At 43.9% G+C, this 24,636-nt stretch overlaps 1 protein-coding gene across 1 annotated transcript in view; it reads left to right on the top strand.

Annotated features, from left to right (window-relative positions):
* Nucleotides 1-1,404: 1,404 nt before the first annotated feature.
* LOC141095328 (vertebrate ancient opsin-like) overlaps nt 1,405-24,636 on the top strand; it is a 310,270-nt gene continuing 287,038 nt past the window's right edge. The window contains exon 1 of the mRNA XM_073581300.1: nt 1,405-1,765. Within this exon, the coding sequence (XP_073437401.1) occupies nt 1,408-1,765 (358 nt within the window). The 5' untranslated portion in view covers nt 1,405-1,407. The remainder of the gene's footprint in view (nt 1,766-24,636) is intronic.

The following is a 24,636-nucleotide window of genomic DNA, read 5'->3' as shown; positions in this document are numbered from 1 at the left end:
GACCAGATGGAGAACAAACAGTAGAAAGTGTCTCTAATCAGATGAGACATCAGCTGTAAGAGCCTGGATGTAGATATTATTCTGTATTTGCACTGTGTGACGTGGAGTGATAATGTTTTTTTGTAAAATCCCTTATTCTACATTCTCACATTTGTGTGAAATGTCCATGTGCTTTCAGGTTATTTTATCGGATGGCACACGGACTCAAAGAGTTTTATAGGTCCATTCACATATACATAAAAATCACAGATCTAGGAATGAGATCCGAGAGGGTCAGAGAACGTCCTGTTCTGATCCGATTTTTGAGGATCAAAATAGGACATTCTCAAATACGTCTGTAAAAGCGGGCAGCACACCAACACTGCACACAGATACAGGGATGCAGCCTTATTATGTATAGCACAGTCCCGTAGTATATAGTGTACTTACTTATTATGCATAACACAGTCCCTTAATATATAGTGTAATCACTTATTATGTCTAACACATTCCCTTAGTATATAGTGTACTCACTTATGTATAGCACAGTCCCTTAGTATATAGTGTACTCACTTATGTATAGCACAGTCTCTTAGTATATAGTGTACTCACTTATTATGTCTAACACAGTCCCTTAGTATATAGTGTACTCACTTATTATGTATAGCACAGTCCCTTAGTATATAGTGTACTTGCGACCTGGAATGAAAATTGCTGTAAAATAAATAATGATAACCCCAAATAGATGAATAGACTTTTAGAGAGCAAAGAATGGACATTATTCAGATTCTTTGATAAATCATTTTAGTTGCATTTTTAAAATGTGTATTTTGGGTTAAAAATGCATTATAAGGTAAAAGACTTTTTGTTTCTTTGGAAAGTACTCTTCCCACATTAAACAGTGTTTTTGCATAGGTCGCCTTTCCATTCTAGAATAACTTCTATATTTGTATATAAAATGTGTAAATCATTATCTAGTGTTTTTATGCATTTTTCACCAATAAATCACTTTTCTCAGAACGTTAGGCATACAACTGAGTTAATTCTCTGCATTCTGGATATGATATCTGCTAGACCAAGAAGGATGCTACAGCCTTCTGCAGCTGATTCTCTGCTCTCAGGCATCAATGCTGGTCTGAGCTCAGCCCCCACTACTGGATGACAGCCCCCCCAACCCCCCCCCCCCCCCAGAGATGCTTGCCGCACCCCCTTTAAATCCAGTACACATAAAAAGGCAGAGCTGATCCAGCTGCCAAATGGCCACATGGTGGAGCCTTGCAGGCACTGTGCACTCTTACACAGATGCCTTTAACCCCTTAGAGCCCAAAATTCCTAAAAAAAAAAAAAAAAAAAATTCCACGGAAAAAAAAAGTAGGATATATATGAGAGGCTGTTTGTGTTGCATTGCATGCTACTGCCACAATATACATGGCTTACCAGAGTATGAGTCCCAGCTGCAGTAACAGCAGCAGTGTTACCTGCAGAATCAATCATCACTATGGAACAGACCAGGCAAACTTGTCCCCAACTGGCCACCTGCTGGTAGCTGTGTCCCTTGGAATCATTGGAAGTTTGGGCTTCTTCAATAACTTGCTGGTGCTTGTCTTCTTCTGCCAATACAAGGTCCTGCGTTCACCCATTAATATGCTCTTGATGAACATTTCCATGAGTGACTTAATGGTCTGCATCCTGGGCACTCCATTCAGCTTCGCAGCAAGTACACAGGGACGCTGGCTCATTGGCAGGGCTGGCTGCATTTGGTATGGATTTGTCAATACGCTTTTTGGTGAGTCGCATTTTTTATTAATCTTTGTAGAGCAATTATGCCGTAGTTTGCTGAGCTGTTGATTTTCTTATGTAGCTCAAGGTAAAAGCGCAATGTGCTCAGCAGTTTGAAATCTAAAATGTTAGAGCTATATTTGTCCATGAAACTGACAAGTTTTATTAAGTTAATAATCTTATTTTTTTTTCTATTTGCCATAAATCAAACTTGTTTTATGCATCTCCTGAATCATGGGCATGCCCGGCAATGAGTTCTTTAGGAGTTTATCTAAGTTTTGCCTGCTATGCGTTCAATGTACTAAAAACATAAGTAAAAGTAATAACTTGCAACTATAGCATGATAAAATATAAAATAAAAGATTTAGAATAAAATTCAGACTATTAGCAGGCAAAGAAATATTTGGATTTGAAGTTTTCCCAAGTTTTCATCAACACCTTGTACCCTCAGGGCTCATTCTGACATCTGTGATTTTTTTCTGTGAAAAGTCTCTTTTAATAGTTTCATCAGATCTTCAACAGAGTTTGGTCACAGTCTCATTTTTTTTTTTGTCTGATAAGAGGAAAAAGAAAGTTTTTTCACCTTCTCCTATGAGTCCATGAAAAACGGGCAGCACTCGGAGGGCATCCGAGTACGATCCGATTTTTTTTTTCACGGACCCATAGACTTTCATTGCCGAATTTGAGCCAACCCTAGGATTTACGGTAATATAGGACATGATTCAGAAATTTGCACTGACCTCTCGGTCCTCAAAAATCATGGGCATGTGAACAGCCCCGTACACTTTTGTAGGTAGGATTGCTTTCTGTAAAAACCACGTATAGCACTGATACTCGAAAAACTGACTCATAAATGAGCCCTAAGGATAAGTTCTGCTGCATTTTACATTGCCAGCAAAGTGTATGATTATTTTAAGAAATCTCATGCACATGATGCAAAGTATGTCTGCAGCGGGTATCACAGTGGAACCTCTGCTGTTGGCAGCCTAAAGGATCACACACATCACAAAGATATGAACACAGAGCCTGAATGGCATATTGCGTACAGACTAGTGATGAGCGAACGTGCTTATCCGAGTATCTTGATCGTGCTCGGATAATATGTCCGAGTTAGTGCAGCTGCATGTTTTGCAGCTGTTAGGCAATCCCCACATGTGTTACGGAAGTCTATCAAACAGGCAATCCCCACACGTTTTACGGCTGTCTAATAAACAGGCAATTCCCGCATATGTTGCGACTGTAACAAACAGGCAATCCCTGCAAGTGTTGCGGCTGTCTAAGGCCGAACGCAACGTGTTGGATTTTGTTGTGGTCGCTATACAGTCAAAACGATGCATGCAGAGGCATCCCCATACATCAGCATGGCCCGCGTACCAAATGCTAAAGATAGGGTGCACAGGCCGCATGCCGACATAGGCGGAGCTGAAAGGAGGAGGCACGGCAGTGGGTGGAGCTTCACGGAGGAAGTCTACAGCTCCTCCATATGCTAGTGTGAAACTAGCCTTAGAAACATGCCATCCCCGCATGTGTTGAATCTGTCTAACAAGCATGCAATCCCCGCATGTGTTGAGGCTGTCTATCAAACAGGCATGTGTTCAGTCTAACAGCCGTAAATCATGCAGCCGCAGGTACTCGAACATATTATCCAAGCACACTCAAGGTACTAGGATAACACCAAAGTATGCTCCAATAACACGTTTGCTCATCACTAATACAGACCCCTAGGCAGTTGTCACGCTCGCGCCTTGGCTGAGTAGCACGAGCCGGGGGTTGTGGCCCCACTGTGCCACAAACCAGACTACCCTGGAAGGTGTGTGACTATGACAGCTGCCTCGGTCTTCACTGGAGCCTCTGAGGGTGAGGTCAGGCTTGTGCGGCAGATAGCTGTCGGGTGCCACTCCAGGGTGGTGTCTGGCTGTGGCTGCTGATCCCACTCAGGGACAAGTCACTCGGACAGGTGTCACTAACAGGCAGGCTGAGACACTGGGCAAGAGGGCACGGCTTGGAGACACAGGACAGGCGGGCACGGCTTGGAGACACAGGACAGGCGGGCACGGCTTGGAGACACAGGACAGGCGGGCACGGCTTGGAGACACAGGACAGGTAGGTGACGGCTTGAGACACAGGGCAAGCAGGAGTGGTATATGAGAGGACAGGTTTGGACCTGTTCACCCAGGAGATGCAGTTATGGATATAGACAGGAAAGAGTGGTATATGAGAGAACAGGTTTGGACCTGTTCACACCGGAGATGCAGCTATGGATATAGGCAGGAAGGACTGGTATATGAGAGAACAGGTTTGGACCTGTTCACACCGGAGATGCAGCTATGGATATAGGCAGGAAGGACTGGTATATGAGAGAACAGATTTGGACCTGTTCACACAGGAGGTGCAGGTAGGCAGAGCCGCAGGAGTGCGGAGCAGGCAGAGCTGCGAGGGTGCAGATGCACAGATAAAGCTGCGAGGGTGCAGATGCACAGATAAAGCTGCGAGGGTGCAGATGCACAGATAAAGCTGCGAGGGTGCAGATGCACAGATAAAGCTGCGAGGGTGCAGATGCACAGATAAAGCTGCGAGGGTGCAGATGCACAGACAGGGGGGACACAAGGAAAGACACGGCAGAGAAGGAACCACAAACAAGGAGATAGACAGAGGTAAGACTGAGTTCAGACAGAGACACTGGGACAAAGACACAAGGATCAGGATATTCTGCCTCCTGGCAGGCGGACAGGGTACAGACAAGGTATTGGGAACAAGACTCAAGGGCCAGGATATTCAGCCTCCTGGCAGGCAGACAAGGTACAAGGCAAGACAAGAGTAATCCTCCAGAGAAGGAGACACACAGAACAGGGCCTGGCTAGCTCAGCAGCAAGATACTAACTGAGTATAGACATTGCACAGGCAATGTTTCAGTGGGAGTGGTGAAACTAAATAGTCAAGGGCTCCAGGTGATTGGTCAGGGACAGATTACCCAGGTGCACCCTGACTGCATAAGAACCAGAGAGTTCAGGCCGCACCCCCCTATACACACAGTCTGGAAACATGGAGAGCAGAGGCACAGAGCTGGCAACAGACAGAATTCACAGCATGGCTTGAAGCAGAAAGTAAGTTGGTGTGCGGGGGATGGGAGGCCATGTAGTTATGCCAGCAGGGTTGTTACAGCAGTCAATAATGTATATTTGTGATGGAGATATACCTGTGTAATACTACATCATTACTTTTATCCATGAAGCAACATAGAGGTGCAGTGTAAGCCTGATGCAGTGATTCAATATGAGACTACTGGCCCCGTCACACAGAGCGACACACCAGTGATCCCGACAACGATATGAACTTGTCAGGATCGCTGGTGTGTCGCTACATGATCGCTGGTGAACTGCCAATCAGGCAGCTTCACCAGCAATCAGCACCATCGACGACGAGCGTGTGCGTCGCTGTGTACCTTAGATACCAGTGCGCTGGTGCAGGGAGCTGGTAGCCAAAGTAAACAGCTGGTTTCTAAGCGCTGCGTGGCGCTTAGAAACATGCTGTTTACCTTGGTTACCAGCTCCCTGCACCAGCGCGCTGGTATCTAAGGTACACTGCGGGTCTCTAAGCAGCACTTAGGCTAGCTTCACACTAGCGTTTTGGGCCGAAGCGCACGGCCGCCACTAAGCGCCGCCCCCCTGCCGGCCCCCTCCGGTCATCTCCGCCTAGTATCGCACATGGCTGCATGCGATCTGCACACCCTATCTTTAGTATAGCGTGCGCAGGCCGTGCACTGACCATGCGCTAGTAGAATTTTGCGTGAGCTGCGCCCTTTTGACGGTGTGCCGGTGTGCGCCGAACGCACCATGTTGCATTTCGGTGTGCTCCAAGCATCGTCAAAAGGGCGCAGCGCATGCAAAATTCTACTAGCGCACGGTCAGCGCATGGTCTTCGCACACTATGCTAAACATATGGTGTGCAGATCGCATGCAGCCGTGTGCGATACTAGGCGGAGATGACCGGAGGAGGCGGGCAGGGGGCGGGGCTTAGCGGCGGCCGTGCGCTGCAGCCCAAAACGCTAGTGTGAAACTAGCCTTAGAAACCCGCTGTTTACCTTGGATATGAGCTGGGAGATCGCTGATCGCTGCTCTCCCGCCTGCCACACGCAGCGATGCATGCTGGCCAGCGGGAGACCAACAATCAAAAAAAAGTCCAGGGCTTTTGAGCACGATCAGCGATACCCGGTAGGGGGCCGATCGCTGATTGGTGTCACACACAGCGATATCGCTGGTGAGATCGCTGTTGCATCCCAAACCAGTGTGTGACGGGGGCTTATAACAGGTAATAAGACCATATTACATGCTCATAGTAGAAATACATTAATGAGACTTTAAAAAAATAATGACAAAACGATATTTCTTGTGTTTGCAGAAAGTTTGCTAGAATTCAAAATATTTTGAAAAGATAATTGTGGAGCCCCCAGGAGTATGGCCGCCACAGTGGCTTTGCCTTCCTCCAGGGAGGGTAACGCCAGGCTTGGAGACAATAAAGGGTCTCTCTCGCAGTTAACCAATACATGCAACACAGTTCCACTCCAGGCCAGCAGGGGGGACTCTGAACCGGAATTAAGGGGAGGAGTGCTCTCTGAGGGCCAAGAGGAAGGAGTGGTCAGTTAGTCTGCGGAGGGTGAAATGTGCAGACGTGAGGAAGGAGCGCTGAGATAGAGCTGAGAGGAAGAGCTCGTCTCCCGCAAGAGCGCATGAACTGGAACCTGGTCTCCACGGCTGTATGGCCACTGATGGTCCTACAGCAGACACCAGAGGAGTAGAAGGCTGTAAATGCAATACTCCCATCTAAGACTTGAGGGCACAACAGCAACACTGATAGTGAGCCGGGACTTAGGAGTGTGGAGTCCCTGGAACAGGCTACAGCTGTCTGCCGTACAAGTAGAGTTCTTGGGAACATCTGACAGGAGGAACTTCAGTGTAACTTGGTACTGGAGATTCCTCAAATAAGCGCTAGGAAGGAGACTGCACAGCCCATCTGCTGAGAGAGAATCCCTGAGTTGCTTCCAGGCTAGCCTGCTCCGGTACCATCTGTAATCAGGACCCTGAACTTCATTTATCAAGTAAAGGTACAGAAATTGCACCCCACTGTGCCTTTGTCTGCTTCCTACCCTTCCGGCACTGCTACATCCCCATGCCAACCACATCTACACTGCCCTGGGACTACAGCTTCACCTGTGGGGAGCTTTTACATCTTTGCTGCACCATACCATCAGTCCCAGCGGGTCTGCATGCAGCGTCGGTTTAACACCTCCCTTGCCGAACACCACAGGTGGCGTCACGAACTATTCATTTAACCACTTTCTACCATTTCAATTCCCCTATTACTTGGGCGCCCAGGGCCACGGACCGGGTCACCACCGCTGTGACACATCCCGCTGACACCGACCCGGTACCGGTACCCCACAGTCCTGGGAGGGCGACCCATAAAGAAGCAGCAGTAAGGGACTAATACAAAGACACAGACACCTCCCTGCAGGATGCACAGCACCGGATGGATGTGTAAATTGGACAGGAGCACAGTATGGCATTGTTAGAATGTGTCACTGGTAATCAGCAGAGTGTGTGAGAGCAAGCAGTGGTGTGACATCCACTTAGCTGCATAGACACCGCCAGTCAGTGGTAGGAGATCGGTAGTTTTAGCTGACAATTTACAAACTTATTATGCCTTAGACCCAGTTTCTACAAATTAGCGGATTAAAGGTGTTGTCCGCTTAATCAACTCAGGACCCAAACTAAAATGAAAACAGTGGCGCTGTACCAGCGCTGTTGATAGTGCTGTTCACAGGGGTGATGTGATATTTTTGTGCCACGTTCTGGTTGCAGCCAATCAATGGCCGTTCATCAAGAATGTCTTAGTGGATGTCCACTCTGATGCTGTCTTAAAGACTGCACCCAAACTCCAATCGTGCATTGGCTGCAGCTGGCACATGACACAAATGAGCGGCTGCTCGTTAGCTGTAATTCATCAATAGTGGGCACTCTCTTGACTGCAGCCGTCATGTCATCACCCAGATCAAAGGCATCAATGTTACCGAAACAGCACGATTGCAGGGGGTGATTATACACTGTTTTTAACTTAGTCGGGTCATGAATTGATTAAGCCTGGGATGTCCAGTAGTGGATAACCCCTATAAATTAAAGGGATTTTCCTCTTTAAAAATTGTTCAGCCCATAAGCTCAGTGATGTATTAAATAAAATAACAAACTGAGCTTTACTTCCCTAGATCCAGTTCTGCTTCTCCTCTGCTACTCCAGTCTTGGTCGATTTGCAGGAGATGTGATGTCACAGCAACTTTGAATGACTGAGGTCAGTAGCTGAGCTGAAATAGATGGCAAGAGAAGTTAAACTCATTGATTGGGTGTAGTGTTTTCAATGTGAACTCACCGCTGCAGCTGATCACCAAAGACCTGAGCAGCAGAACAGAGGTAGAGCTGGACCAGGGAAGGGTAAGTAAAGGTCAGTTTGTGATATTATACATCACTGAGACTATGGCCTAAAAATAATTGTAAGGATGAATAAATTGGATATTATGAGATTGAGTACTTTGGCACTTCGTTTTTTGCAGACAGTGCAAGAAATTCAAGAGTTATTTTTACATTTTTTTTCTCATTTTGCTGATAGTTGGTAAATAACTGGTGTAAGGTTAGACTAGACATTGTACAATTGCACTAAATAAATCATCAAGCGTGAGTCACTGTTATAAATTTGGTATTTTTAAGGTGAAAAAATGTAGTAAATCTGCTTCATTGTAGGTGGTGCATTCATATTACCCAAGATTTATCTGATAGAATAGTCATCACTAATAGATTATAAAACGTCACAGTGCCCCACACATAACTGGGTGATTGTTAACCTGTAGGATCCTTTTCTACGTGCAGCTTTAAAGCTAAGCGTCCACCCCTGAACAATATTAGGTATTTGAGTGGCATTTCCTCAGTATTTTGTACCAGTGAAACGTCATTTCCTGTATAGCACTGTCCCCAATGTGCCTGCTGAGGAGAACCGGTGTTTGGACTTTTGATTGGATCAGTCAGTAAGTTTGGACATTTCCTGGGATTTCAAATATCTTGAAAGCTTTACAACATTACAGGCAATTTACACTTACGGGACACAATGTGTCCATGTCCACTTTACATTGCCCTCAGAGGGGGCAGCAGTAAGAAGGGCTAACAGTTTTCGCACTAGAATTTTTGGAATATTTTCACTATCCTTTATTATAAGTAGAGGCGAGCTGATCTTTTGAAATTCAGATTCACTGACTTTGCTGAATTGACCCCAAAAATCATTTTGTGGCAACTGGCAAATAAACTTGCAGAAGACTCAATACTGGAAAGCTTGTACACTATAGCAGATAGAGAGAGGACCCCGCTGACCATAAGAGCGTACACTACACAGGAGAGAAAGACTTACCAAGTGACTTTGTAGATGAAAAACAACTCTGCCATTACAAACTGCTCTCCACTGGGAACCGCTTGTCTCAGATCGATCCATGTACTGACCACCACTGTACAAGGTATGATAAGACGATAGATGTCTTAGCTTCAGGGCATTTAGGGAAGGCCCATGTGACAATGCAAAATGACGTTAACAGGTTATGTGATGTTTCAGCAATGTGGGAAATGGTTCCGGCAAGTCTTTTTTTTTGCAAATTGAATCTCAAAATGTTCAAATTCGTGTTAAACATCAAATGTCAGGAAATTTGACTCCCACTCCGTCCTCCACAGTTTGATCCGCTCATCTGTAATTATAAATTATTTATATCTTCGTGGAAATTTTGTCTGTCCTGATCCTACAGAATAGAGTGACCTTACAGAATAGAGCTGGACAATTTAAAGCTAATTCTGGGATTAGTTTATATTCCCTTTTACTAAACACTGTGAATCCTTTCTGCCTCACTGGTAATATGTATTCTTAGTTCTCACATCTCTCACCATGCATCATGTAGGCACTCTAAGCTACTGGTCATAAAAGGTTCCTAAATGGGAGCTAGTTTTTATCTATATATAATATATATAATCGTCTTATCATGTCTGTCTGTAACCGAAATCCCGCATCGCTGATTGGTCGCGGCCGGCTGGGCTCAACCAATCAGCGACGCAGGATTTCCGTGACAAACAGACAGACAGGTACTGTATGATAATGAGTGTATGGCAGTCGGGGCAGGAGGCTGGTTGAGGAGTGTGGCACTGATGAGTACGCACATGCGCATAGCGCTATCCGGCGCCATTTTCCTGAAGACACATTTGCAGTGTGTCTTAAGGAAAATGGCACCGGACAGCGCGGTGTGGGCTTGCGCGTACGCCAGTGCCACGCTCCTCCCCCAGCCTCCGGCAGAACGGGACAGCGCTGGACCACAGGAAAGATGGGTGAGTATAAATGTCTTTTTTTTGTATGTGTGCAGTTTCCTAGGGGTGAGGGGGGCAATACATACCAGGAAAGGGGGGGTGAGGGGTACCATGCATACCATGAAAGGAGGGGTGAGGGGACCATGCATAGCACGAGAGGGGGGTGAGGGGACCATGCATACCACAAAAGGGGAGTGAGGGGACCATGTATACCACGAAAGGGGGGTGAGGGGACCATGCATACCATGAAAGGGGGGTGAGGGGACCATGCATACCAGCAAAGGGGGGGTGAGGGGTACCATGCATACCAGGAAAGGGGGGTGAGGGGTACCATGCATACCACGAAAGGGGGGTGAGAGGACCATGCATACCACGAAAGGGGGGTGAGGGGACCATGCATACCAGCAAAGGGGGTGACGGGACCATGCATACCAGGAAAGGGAAGTGAGGGGGGACCATGCATACCAGGATAGGGGGATGAAAGGACCATGCATAACAGGATAGGGGGGGTGAGGGGGACCATACATACCAGAAAATGGGGGTGAGAGGACCATGCATACCAGGAGAGGGGAGGTGAGGGGGACCATGCATACCAGGAAAGGGGGGTGAGGGGACTATGAATACTAGGAAAGGGGGGTGATGGGACCATGCATACCAGGAAAGGGGGGTGAGCGGGACCATGCATAACAGGAAAGGGGGGTGAGAGGACCATGCATACCAGGAAAGGGGGGTGAGGGGGATCATGCATTCCAGGAAAGGGAGGTGAGGGGTAGCATGCATATCAGGATTGGGGGTGAGAGGACCATGCATACCAGGATTGGGGGGTGCATTATTGCATTATTATTAAATCTTTATAAAGAAACTACATACATATTCTAGAATACCCGATGCGTTAGAATCGGGCCACCATCTAGCATGTGTGTGTATATATATATATATATATATATATATATATATCTGTTGAAATGCTACTATAACTGCAGACCTATATGAAGCGTATGAGGAAACTCTGGATGGATACAAGACCTGCATGTCCACTGACTGAGAAACAACTAGTCACGTAATGTTTCAAAAAGAGAAAGCTATCATCACAACTTGAGATGGATCAACTGCACTTCAGATCCAACCCACATGAAGACCTGGAAGCAGCCTCGGACTGGCCCGCAAGGTAACAAGGGAATCTCCCGGTGGGCCCGTGTGCAAATCTAGGCCCCCAACCCCACTATGGATAGTACTTGGCATAATTCACTTGATTTACTCTGTACAGAGTAAAGCAGCATCTCATCATTCATTAACCAAACTACCTAGCTTATTATTATTTAGAGATATAGGTACATTTGTGAATGAGGGGAGTGTAATATTTGTATGCACGTGAAAGGTGGTCCCCTCAAAGTTAGTGTTACTGGTGGTCCCTTGGCATCCCAGTTCGACACTGCCTGGAAGAACAACATGTACAACCCCCTTTAGATCCTGATCCAATCCTGCAACTAGAGAGCACTGCAGCTGATCTGAAACAAAAGATCTTAGATAAAATAAATACCATCAATACCAGAGATCGACTCAACAAAGAAACATCACCAGACAGTATGCTAGAAGATGCCAATAGAGCACTTGCATCAATACCTACCACCACCATAACTCAATCTAATAAACTGTTCTATGCTACTGCCTTAGCAAACATGGAAATGCTTGGCTTTACAACCAGCAAGAACAACAGAAGTGCATGCCCCCCTTGGAAAAGAAGGCTGGAGACAAAAATCAAGGAGACACGAAGGGAAGTCAGCCAAGGAACAGAAAAACAGAAGGGTGTAAAGACCAAGAATAAGACCAAGCTGGAAAAGTACAAAGGCCTGACCCCAACTGAAGCCCTAGAGACTGCTAAGCAAAGGCTCACAACACTCACTGCAAGAATAGGGAGAAACACTAGAGAAGCTGAGATCAAGAAGATAAATGCCCTGTTCTCCAAAGAACAATCCAAGGTGTACTACTCCCAACTACAGAGTAACAGCACAAAGGCAGCAACTACACCAATAGCAGAGACTGAACAATATTGGAGGAACATATGGGAGAAGGAGAAGCCACACATCACCAGTGCAATGTGGATTTCAGATCTGAGAAGGAAACATGGCAACCACCTAGAGCAAGAACCAGTCACCTTTACAGAAGCAGACATCCAACAGCTTGTCAAGAACATGAAGAGCTGGACAGCACCTGGCCCAGACATGATCCATACCTACTGGCTAAAGGAATTAACAGCAGTGCATGAACGCATGGCAATGCAGATGAACCAACTGCTAGAAGCAGGCCAACACCCAGTTTGGCTAACACAAGGTAGAACAGTGCTGATCATGAAGGATTCTCACAAAGGAACAGTTGCATCCAACTGCCTTCCAATAACCAGCCTTACAACAACATGGAAACTCCTGACAGTCATGATAGCCACCAAGCTACAGAACCATATGAACCAGTACATGAATCCAGCTCAGAAAGGCATTGGGACCAACACCAGAGGCTCTAAGCACCAGCTCCTAGTAGATAGTGCAGTCGCTCAATACTCGAGATCTCAGCACAGCCTGGATTGACTACAGGAAAGCCTATGACTCAATACCATGCACATGGATCTGTGAATGCTTGGCTCTCTACAATGTCAACAGGAAATCAAGAACCTTCCTCAGAAACTCAGTGGGGCTATGGAGAACAACATTGGAAGTCAACAGACAACTAACACAAGTGACCATCAAATGCTGTATATACCAAGGTGATGCACTTTCCCAATTGCTGTTCTGCATAGGCTTGAACCCCCTCAGTCAGATAATTAGAGTCTGGCTAATGGATGCAAGTTCAAGAGAGATCTGCCGTCTCAATGCATTAACCTAACTATCCCTGTGTTGCCCATTCAAAATTTTTTACCATAACCAGGTTCCTCGCATCATGTTCTCACATGCTTTGTGCATTTAATAGCCCTCTGTGTCTGTATTGTTACATACTTAGCCTGATAACCGTTTCATGCAGCATTACATGAACACCTGATTCTTATACTTTGGCTGGTCCGAACAATGAAAGCAATTGTTACCATCCACCTTTCGTGTCTCCCGTTTTCCTCATAGATTGTAAGCTTGTGAGCAGGGCCCTCATTCCTCTTGGTATCTGTTTTGATCTATGCGCTTATTGTTATGCTGTAATGTCTATTGTCTGTAGAAGTCCCCTCTATAATGTCAAGTGCTGCGGAATATGTCGGCACTATAGAAATAAAATTATTATTATTATTATATAAGAATGGAAGCACCATACACCACTCTACATGGATGACATCAAGCTGTATGCGAAAAATGAATGAGACATCAATTCACTGATCCACCTGACAAGGATATACAGTGAAGACACCAGGATGTCCTTCGGACTGGAGAAGTGCAGCCGGTTGGTAATAAAGAGAAGCAAGGTAGTCAAGACTGATGGAGTGGAATTACCAGCAGGGCACATAGCAGATGTACAGACATGCTATAAGTACCTTGGTATCCCGTAGGGATACGGTAACCATGATGAGGAGGCAAGGAAAGCCACAACATGCAAGTACCATCAAAGGGTAAGACAGGTCCTCAAGAGCCAGCTCAATGGGAAGAATAAAATCCACACCATTAATACATTTGTCCTGCCAGTTATCAGATACCCTGCTGGCATAGTGTGCTGGCCAAAAGAAGATATGAAAGCTGCAGATGTGAAGACACGAAAGCACCTCACAATGCATGGAGATCTCCACCCTGAGACTAGCACCCAAAGATTGTATACCAACAGAAAGGAGGGTGGTTGAGGCTTAATAAGCATCCAAGCCACCATCACGGACGAAACAAGGAGTATCCAGGAATACATAAGAAAAATGTCACCAAAAGATGTGATGCTGAGAGAAAGCCTAAGGCAGTCACAACAATAGAAGGAAGAACAGGAACATGAAGCGTCATGGCAAGACAAGCCACTGCTTGGGATGTACCATTGACTGATAAGTGGCTGACATGGAGAAATTCTACCAATGAATGGAGAAAGCTGGACTCTGAGACAGCACAGAGGCACTAATCATAGCAGCACAAGAGCAAGCACTAATTACCAGATCTATAGAAGCAGGAATCAGCCACACAAGACAAGACCCAAGGTGCAGACTATGCAAAGAAACCTCAGAAACCATCCAACACATAGTGGCAGGTTACAAAATGCAAGCAGGAACAGAGTATACCGAATGCCTCAACCAAGTAGCGGGAATTGTATACAGGAACATCTGTACAGCATATGGGCAAAGCCCCCCTACGTCCAGGTGGGATACCCCAGAAAAAGTGTTGGAGAATGAAAGGGCTAAAATTATCTATGACTTCAAGATCCAGATGGATAAGCAGGTGTTGGCTAACCAACCAGACATTGTGATATTAGGCAAGGATCATAAGACAGCAGTGATAGATGTTGCAGTGCCAAGTGACAGCAACATCAGAAAAAATAAATATGAGAAGCTTGAGAAGTACCAGGGCCTCAAAGGAGAAGTGGAGAAGATGTGGAAGGTGAAGGCACCAGTGATTCCAGTGATGATAAGGGCACTTGGAGCAGTTGAAGCAATGGTCAGGGGACCACCACAATGCAGGGAGATTACGGTACACAAGATGAGGTGCAAACAACACGGGTTAATTTATTTACAGACAAGGAATGCAGTGTTAGGAAAGTGTAAACAGGAATATGCAATGACATAAAACATTTTACAAAAGTGATATTCTCTAGCTGGGCCGTACAAATGGCACGGTGCACCAACTATTACAGATCAGTGTATTCTTTCAAAAGGCAAAACAATACAATAAAGTACAGTATGCCGCTACTCTAACTGTAGCCTGAATGGCCACTGCTACTTCGGCCGCATGGCTACCGTGCTCTGTCTATTGCAACCTATCCTAAGCCCTAAATGTGTGCACACTGGGTTAACACTCACGGTAAAGTTGGTGTCTCAGTTCCTTCCTGGGGACCCCCTGCAGTTCTCTGCAAGATGATGCAATGTCCTCCCTGGAAGCTCTGTGCAATGTGGTCTTGTCCTTGTGTGACGATTCCGAACCTGTTCCTAGAAACAGTGAACTCCCTCTTCTGAATTCCTTCCTTGTAGATCTTCTTGGCTCCTCACAGGAAAGTCATCTTCATTATCCCCAGAAGGGTATACACAATCCCACAGGTTCAGTCGGAATAAAGCTGCATGTTTTTCTCCTTACGTCAGTCTCCTGCAGACTCCCAGCTCCAAACACTCACTGGGAAAACAGCCCCTCCCCTCTCCATAGCTGAAAGAGCAAACCAAAGCAGTCTTTTAAAGGGTAAAATCAAATATACCCTCGCATCAGCCAAGGGGGTGCTGTCTCTTAAAGAGGTAGCGTGTCTCTGCTGTCCATAGCAATGTCAGCCCCTTACAGAGTAACCCCTATGCTGCAAGAATGGCCACAGCAGATCCCAGGAGCAACATCTGAGTTCTCTGTCCAGAAAAGCGCAATGTTGGGAACAATTAAGATCCTGCACAGAACCCGCAAACTCCCAAGCCTCTGGTAGAGGACCAAGAATTAGAAAGGACAAAAAAGACCACCCCCATTGGGGGGGTGAGAAGGAATTATATATATATATATATATATATATATATATTTATTTATTTTCTGGAAAAAAAGCTCCCACATAATTATCGTAACCAACAGAGGGAAAGCCAATGGCTGGGGGCCAATGTTTAGAACCTGATAACCTGGGAAGGGGGTAACACCCATGAAGCTTCTCAGGCTATTAATATCAGCTTGCAACTGTATCCTTATCTTTTACTGGCTATTAAAATGGAGGACCCTTACAAAAATGACGTAGGATCCCCCTATAATTAATAACCAGCAAAGGCTATGCAGACAGCTGAGAGCAAATATTAATAGCCTAGGAAAGGGTCATGGATACTGCCCCCCAAAAGATATCAACTCTCAGATGCCCCAGAAAAGGTGCATATCTTAAATGCGTAAATTCTGGCACTTAGCCTTGCTCTTTCCACTTGCCCTGTAGCAGCGGCAAGTGGAGTGATAGTTTAGGGGCTTGATGTCACCTTTGTATTGTCAGGTGACATCAAGCCCCGAGGTTAGTAATGGAGAGGCATCAATAAGACGCCCCCATTACTAACCCCATAGTCACATTGTATGAAAACACACACACAGAATAAAGTCCTTTAATTGAAAGAATGACAAAGACTCCTTTAATAAATCTTAATTAAGCAATGATTACAATCTCGCCCATCCACTGACACCCTTGTCATCTGCAAAAGAGATAAAAATAAAAATAATATTTCTCACCATTCCACCGAGATACTGCTAATCCATTTGTTCCACGACGGGTCTAGCTCTGCTGCATCTAGTTGGCAGGCTGCATGGTTGCATGATGCGACCATACAGCCTGTCATCCAGCAAAGACACTGAGTAGCGGGTGCTCAGTGTCTCCCTGTGAACTCTCTGTCTGAGCACACCACGAGCGAGAGAAAGTTCTCTTGCTTGTGGTGCCATCAGACAGGTATTTGGAGTTCACAGCCAATGAACTCACTTCACTTTTCTGACGTCAGTGCGTGCGCCGTGGAAAAATTTCAGTTACAAAATTTTGATTATATGGTGACCCTATGTCATATTTTTAGGGTCCCCCATTTTAACAGCCAGTAAAGGCTAAGTATACAGTTGTGAGCTGATATTAATAGCCTTGGAAGCTCCATGGATTTTACCCCTTTCCCAGGCTATAAACATTGGCCCCCGGGTGTCGGCTTTCCCTCTGCTGGTTATGAAATTTATGCGGAAGCCCACGTCATTTTTTTCAGAAAAATTATCTTTTATTCATTAAATACATGTACAATACTGTATTAATTGTATTTGTCACAGACATCTGTATATCTACCTATCCTATATGCATTTACTGTAAGTAATCCATCACTTCTATCCTGTTGGCTCCTGCTGTGATTTTACACTATGCGGTTGCTGAATTGCTGGCTTTTTATCTATCTATGTAATGTATATATATATATATATATATATATATATATATATATATATATATATATATGTGCGTGTGTGTCACTGACATGTATATATACAGTGCCTTGCGAAAGTATTCGGCCCCCTGGAACTTTTCAACCTTTTTCCACACATCATGCTACAAACATAAAGATACCAAATGTAAATTTTTGGTGAAGAATCAACAAGTGGGACACAATTGTGAAGTTGAATGAAATGTATTGCTTCATTTAAATTTTTGGGTTAATTCAAAAACTGAAAAGTGGGGCGTGCAATATTATTCGGCCCCTTTAACTTAATACTTTGTTGCGCCACCTTTTGCTGCGATTACAGCTGAAAGTCGCTTGGGGTATGTCTCTATCAGTTTTGTAAATCGAGAGACAGAAATTCTTGCCCATTCTTCCTTGGCAAACAGCTCGAGCTCAGTGAAGTTTGATGGAGATCGCTTGTGAACAGCAGTTTTCAGCTCTTTCCACAGATTCTCAATTGGATTCAGGTCTGGACTTTGACTTGGCCATTCCTAACACCTGGATGCGTTTATTTGTGAACCATTCCATTGTAGATTTTGCTTTATGTTTGGGATCATTATCTTGTTGGAAGACAAATCTCCGTCCCAGTCTCAGGTCTTTTGCAGACTCCAACAGGTTTTCTTCAAGAATGGTCCTGTGTTTGGCTCCATCCATCTTCCCATCAATTTTAACTATCTTCCCTGTCCCTGCTGAAGAAAAGCAGGCCCAAATCATGATGCTGCCACCACCATGTTTGACAGTGGGGATGGTGTGTTCAGGGTGATGAGCTGTGTTGCCTTTATGCCAAACATATTGTTTGGCATTGTTGCCAAAAATTTCAATTTTGGTTTCATCTGACCAGAGCACCTTCTTCCACATGTTTGGCGTGTCTCCCAGGTGGCTTGTTGCAAACTTTAAATGACCATTTTTATGGATATCTTTGAGAAATGGCTTTCTTCTTGCCACTCTTCCATAAAGGCCAGATTTGTGCAGTATACAACTGATTGTTGTCCTATGGACAGACTGTCCCATCTCAGCTGTAGATCTCTGCAGTTTATCCAGAGTGATCATGGGCCTCTTGGCTGAATCTCTGATCGGTCTTCTCCTTGTTTGAAAGTTTAGAGGGACGTACAGGTCTTGGTAGATTTGCAGTGGTATGATACTCCTTCCATTTCAATATGATCACTTGCACAGTGCTCCTTGGGATGTTTAAAGTTTTGGAAATCATTTTGTATTCAAATCCGTCTTTATACTTCTCCACAACAGTATCACAGACCCGCCTGTTGTGTTCTTTGGTCTTCATGATACTCTGTGTGCTTCAAACAGAACCCTGAGACTATCACAGAGCAGGTGCATTTATACGGAGACTTGATTACACACAGGTGGATTATATTTATCATCATTAGTCATTTAGGACAACATTGGATCATTCAGAGATCCACAATGAACTTCTTGAGTGAGTTTGCTGCACTGAAAGTAAAGGGGCCGAATAATATTGCACGCCCCACTTTTCAGTTTTTGAATTTCGACAAAAATTTAAAATAACCAATAAATTTCGTTCAACGTCACAATTGTGTCCCACTTGTTATTGATTCTTCACCAAAAATTTCCATTTGGTATCTTTATGTTTGAAGCATGATATGTCGGAAAAGGTTGAAAAGTTCCAGGGGGCCGAAAACTTTCGCAAGGCACTGTATAGTCTATGTGTATATATCTATTCTATCTATTCCATTCTAACTTGTCAGTGTGATTTTCCTGTATGCGGCACATGAATTGCTGGCTTTTCAACACTGGTGTGTTAAATTTGGACAGCACTCGCATGGTCCGAGTGCTACGCAATTTTTTTTTCTCGCACCCGTACGCTTGCATTGACGAGTCTCGGCTGAATCTCGGTAACAAATGCTGCATTCTGCAATTTTACATGCACACCGAATACAGCTGAGAAAAGAAACACTGAAATTAGTTGCCCCATAGATGAACACTGGGCCGAGTGCTATGCGATGTTTTCTCGTATAGCTCTTGTCAGTATTCTATGGTGGTGTAACTCAGCCCTAACTTTGGTTTTGTGAAATGTATAACATTTTGTTGCACTTGTGACTGACGTCATAAACTTGTGATATGAAGGTGCATGTCTTCATCCAGTGCCATAACATATACTGACATTTTCAAAATCCAGCAGGAATTATTGAGTTTCTACTGATTCCGGCAACCAGGAGAAGGTGAGCAATAATTGGCCCACTGCTGTACATGTTTATATCATCAATGAGGCACGGGATGAAAGGATTTGTGTAGTACACATCATTCATGAAAAGTCATCTTCAGGAAAAGTCATGTGAAATCCATACTGACCTATAGGTAAGTGTCTGTGTGAACGATGGACAGAATGTCAGCACTGTACACTCTCCCATAGCGCTCAATTCACCCCTTAGTGACTGACAAACTTGTGGAATCGTATAAAAATGCAGAGCAAAACGATGATAATAATGTAGCTCGACTGTATTTTCAATGTATTTGCTTGTTTTCCGCCAATTAAAGATGAGTCGATTGTTTGAAATTCAAATTTGTCAGTTTACCCAATTTTTTCCCCACAAAATTCGATTTACGGTGAATAAATTTGCCTCAAGTCGCAATTCTGCAAAGCCTTTAGAAGCTCGGAAAATACATGTATAACAGTCTGAGATCTCCTAGGACTGTATTGCGTCCCGGAGCTCCTTAATGCAAACACAGCCCTAATAATATCTAAGTGACCTCAACCTAATTGGGGAAAAACATGGTAACTGGTGGAAACCAAGGTCTGTATTCTGGTGGGTTGTATGGGTGTAATATTGAACTATTACAACAAAGAATTGTTCATATATATTTATTTATAACAGGCACACTGTGCGAGGCAGACAGATGTGTATGTAATTCTGTATTGCAGAGATTTTTCTTTTGATTAATGAAAAAAATATGACTTGACCTTCTCACGATGCAGGAAGAACAGATTCTGTGACACATAAGCCATAGTTTCAGGATATTTGTTTATTAGTGAATTTAGGGCAGAGGGGTATTAATCTGCTCTCATTGTTTGCAGTGTCTGAAGAATTAAAAAAGTCTGTTATTAAAGGGAATTTCCCAGTAGGATCAACCCTCCTAAGCCATCTATATGGACATGTAGGTCATAGGAAGCCAGATAAAATAATACCTTGATATCTGCGATCCAATGTCTTATTCCAGAGAATTACACATTTTTCTTATATGTAAATGACCTGTTAAGAATTATGGGCCAGACATAGATCTCCCTGAAAATCTATCTCCAGAGATTATTATAAATGATGTGGGGCGTCACCAGTGAGACATGAAACTCACACAGAACAGTAGAACTTAACTTTGTCTCATAACAAACATGCTAGCAGCTGCAGCTCTCACAGCTCTGCTGTATTGCAACAATATTTCATCACTGACTGCCTATCAGATGGAAATTGAAGCTGTGATGAGCCTGCAGATGGGTTAGTTATAATCACGCACAGCTCTGCAGTGAGATCATGGGAGCAGAGAGCGGCCATTACACATCACTCTGGAAACCATTACATGTGCCACACTGGTAACGCCAGTAGCTTTCATTTATAGTAAGCTTAGGAGGCAGATTCTCAGGGAGATCAGGGTCTGGCACATTGCCTGGAACAGCTCATTAACATGAGAAACTTGGAATTCTCTGCATTTTATTCAGTTTCCTATGACTTTCATGCTCTTGTAGATGGCTTAAAAGTGTTGATCCTACTGACATATTCCCTTTTAACCCCTTCAAGACATATGGCGTACATTATATCATGTGTTGTCTCCCTGACTTGATTCTGGCTTACATGCCAAGCCCAAATGTTTCCCGACACATAATGGCTGATTTATTCACCATCCATCTTACCCCTGACTCCGACCATTTTCCCTGTCCCTGCTGCCGAAAACCATCCCCACAGTAGGATACTGTTACTACCATGTTTCACTATGGGGGTGGTATTCTTGGAGTGATGAGCTGTGCTGGTATGAAGCTGGATATAGCATTTACATTGTTGGCCAACAAGTTCAATTTTGGTTTCTTCTGACTAGCGTACCTTCCTCCATACATTTGGGGAGTCTCACAAATGTCTTTTGACAAACTCAAAATGAGCCTTGCAATTTTGTGTGTAAGTAAAGGCTTTTTTCTGCTCACTCTTCCACAAAGTACACCTCTATGGAGTGTATGTTTTACTGTGGTAATATGGATAGATGCTCCAGTCTCTGTTTAGAAACTCTGCAGCTCCTTCAGGGTTACCTTTGGTCTCTGTGCTGAACTACCAGAGGGGTCATTTTAACCCTTTTGCTATTTCTTTTTCCTATAATTTCTAAAATTTTAACAAATGAGTTCTGACTTTTTGTGACTTTTATTTATTCATGGTAGTGTATATTTTAGGACACAAAAATGAATTGTAACTTTTTCAGGGGCCCGGATTTTACAATTCATACCTATAAGTACTGAAGGGGTCAATTTGACCCCATACATAAAAGTAGTAGTAGGCAAGTCACCTAATATTACAGAGTACAGAAAATCACAGTGCTTCTCCCTAGTTGTAGAGTGTAATTGTATCTTTGCATATCAGGGATGATTCAGCATTTTGTTTTGTCTAAACTTGTCTGAACATGTTTGATCCATGTCTCTTGTAGCGATTTCTGTCTACACTTCAGTAGCAAACATTACAGTTGAAGCTACAACTCTGCATGTTTGTACAGTGTCGTTTTATTACTTCTGTGATCTTACAAGTCCCTTTTTGCAACGTATATTTGAAGCATGAGTAAGCAGAGGGGTCTGACAAGTGATGAAATTTTGAAATGTCTTCAGAATTTATCTGAAAATGAGTCAGAAGAAGTGGCCCATCATCCGCAATGTCTGAAGCACAAACAAAAAAAAGAAATCCGCCAGCGTCGAAAATGTGGAGTTGGAAGATGCAACGAAAACAAAACAACTAAAACTTGCGCAAGCTGTAACAAACCAGTTTGTGGAAAATGCACTGGGAAAGTGGAAGAAAGTACTGTTTGTGTTAACTGTTGGACACCGCATGCTATGACCATGTAAAAGGAAAATGCGTGCTGTACTTGATCTTAACACTGTTCCTACTAAGTTAAAATAAATGTTCTTTAATTTGTTGGCAACAAAAAAGTTATTTTTACTCCAGACTCAGTACTTTTGAATTGGGGTCAAAATGACCCCTAATGGTAGTTATAGGTATTATGAAACATGCGGTAGTTCTAGTGTTAATGCTCTTCTTGCCTAGGCTGAGAGTTTTTGTGGGTGGCCTTCTCTTGGCAGGTTTGTTGTGGTACCATGTTCTTTCCATATTATAATAATGGATTTGATGGTACTCCAGTGGATCATCAGAGACTGGGAAATATTTGTAACCCAACCCAGACTTGTACTTCTCAACAACTTTGTCCCTCACTTGTTTTGTTTGACTAGTGATGCCTCTTGCTTTTTGATATTGCAGCCTCTGTGGCCTTTCAGTAAATCTGTGTATATACTGACAGACCATGTGACACTTAGATTGCACACAGGTGGACTTCCTTTCACTAAGCATGTGACTTATGAAGGTAACTCCTTTAAATTTTTAAGGGCTTCATAGCAAACGGGATGAATACACATGCACATGCCAATTTTTAGATATTTGATCTCATAAATTAAATTTATGCCTATATTTTTCTCACTTCACTGACTACTGCTGATGCCTCACACTCAAATTGGATTACAAAAATATTTAAACACAGGTTGTAATGTAACAAAATAGGTAAAAAGCCAAGGGAGTAAATGCTTTTGCAAACCACTGTACATGACATTTTGGCTTATATTTTTTGAAAAAGGGTTTCTCTAGAACTCTAGGACTGTTTGGCTTATATAGACTCTGTATATCAAATACACAGTAGACTGCAGAATGAGTTAGCAGAGAAACATATCTGTGAGGTCAAATCAGGCTATCTCTTAAAATAAGCACTCTCATCAAAGTTTTTATCCTCTTAATATATTGCAGTCATCAAATTATATAGAACTGTGTACTTATAATTAGAGTTGAGCGAAACGGGTCGGCCAAATTCAGAATTCGACGACTTTGGCTAAAGTCGGGTTTCGCCGATCGAAACCTGACCATAGCGTGAGGTCGGCCATGAGGTCACCGACTTGAGCGCCAAAGTCACGTTTCCCACAATGATTCTAGTGCCTTTTCTCAGCCAATCAGCAAGGACGCACACTGTGGGCAACGCGATGACATAGGCAGCAGCCACCACTATCTTATATATGGGCATTGCAGTGATTGGCTGGCTTTGTGTGGCATCACAGTGGCTATAAAAGGCCATGACCGCCGACTGCCATCTTACTTCTGCCGATCTTAGCACAGGGAGAGGTTGCTGCTGCTCGTTCTCAATAGGGAGAGTGTTTAGGCAGGAAAAAAAAAAAAAAAAGTGCTTCTGCTGATAGCGATTTTCACTGTACAACACAACAGTTAGTGTGCAGTGACAGGGGAGGCTATATTTGTGTGCAGCAGCTCTGGTGGTGATTAGGCTGCCTTATAAGGCTCCCTGATAGCTGCATTGCTGTTTGCACACTGCTGTGCAGAGTGCTTTTTTAAAAGCAAAAATACTTTTATTCCTTTTCTCTGCACAGTTACCAAGCGTTCATTATTTCACACTTTTGTGTGCAGCAGCGCTGGTGGTGATTAGGCTGCCTTATAAGGCTACCTGATAGCTGCACTGCTGTGTGCACACTGCTGTTCAGACTGCTTTTTTCAAAGCAAAAATACTATTATTCCTTTTTTTCTGCACAGTAGTTACTGAGCGTAAATTTTTACACACACCGTATAGAGGTGTACGCTCCTCACACACTACCGTGTACAGGCTGGTATCACGGACAAATACATGCTATATGTGTGTGACTCCGTAAAAAAATACACAGAGATTAACGTTTTTCCATACATACACCGTATAGAGGTGTCCGATTCTCAAACAGTATCGGATATCTGCTGTTCTTATTACGGTCACATCTACACAGAGTCATCGTGTGTGTGTGACATTCCGTAAATACATATACGGACATTTCCATTTCTCCATACACCGTATTGAGCTGTCCGATTGGCAAACAGTATTATATATCTGCTGCTCTTATTACGGTCACATCTATACAGAGTCAGCGTGTGTGTGTGTGATACTCCGTAAATACATATCCGGAGATTGACAGTTTCACCAACAACGTATACAGCTGTACACTTCTGATACAGTACCGTATATCTGCTTGTTGGATTACAATGAAATAGATACTGGGTGAGCGTCTGTGACTCACAAAATATATACGGAGATTTCACTTTTTACATACACCTTACACAGCTGTACGCTCCTCACACAGTACCATTTCTCTGCTGGTATTTTTGATACATTTTCCCAAACATGAGGAAGTATGCTGGAAGAGGC

The sequence above is a fragment of the Dendrobates tinctorius genome, unplaced genomic scaffold (genome assembly GCF_039654945.1).
Source record: "Dendrobates tinctorius isolate UK_male_01 unplaced genomic scaffold, ASM3965494v1 ptg000069l, whole genome shotgun sequence".
NCBI classification, from domain to species: Eukaryota; Metazoa; Chordata; class Amphibia; order Anura; family Dendrobatidae; genus Dendrobates; species Dendrobates tinctorius.
Note: the sequence above shows the minus strand (reverse complement) of the source record. Positions and strands in the feature narration are given on the sequence as shown.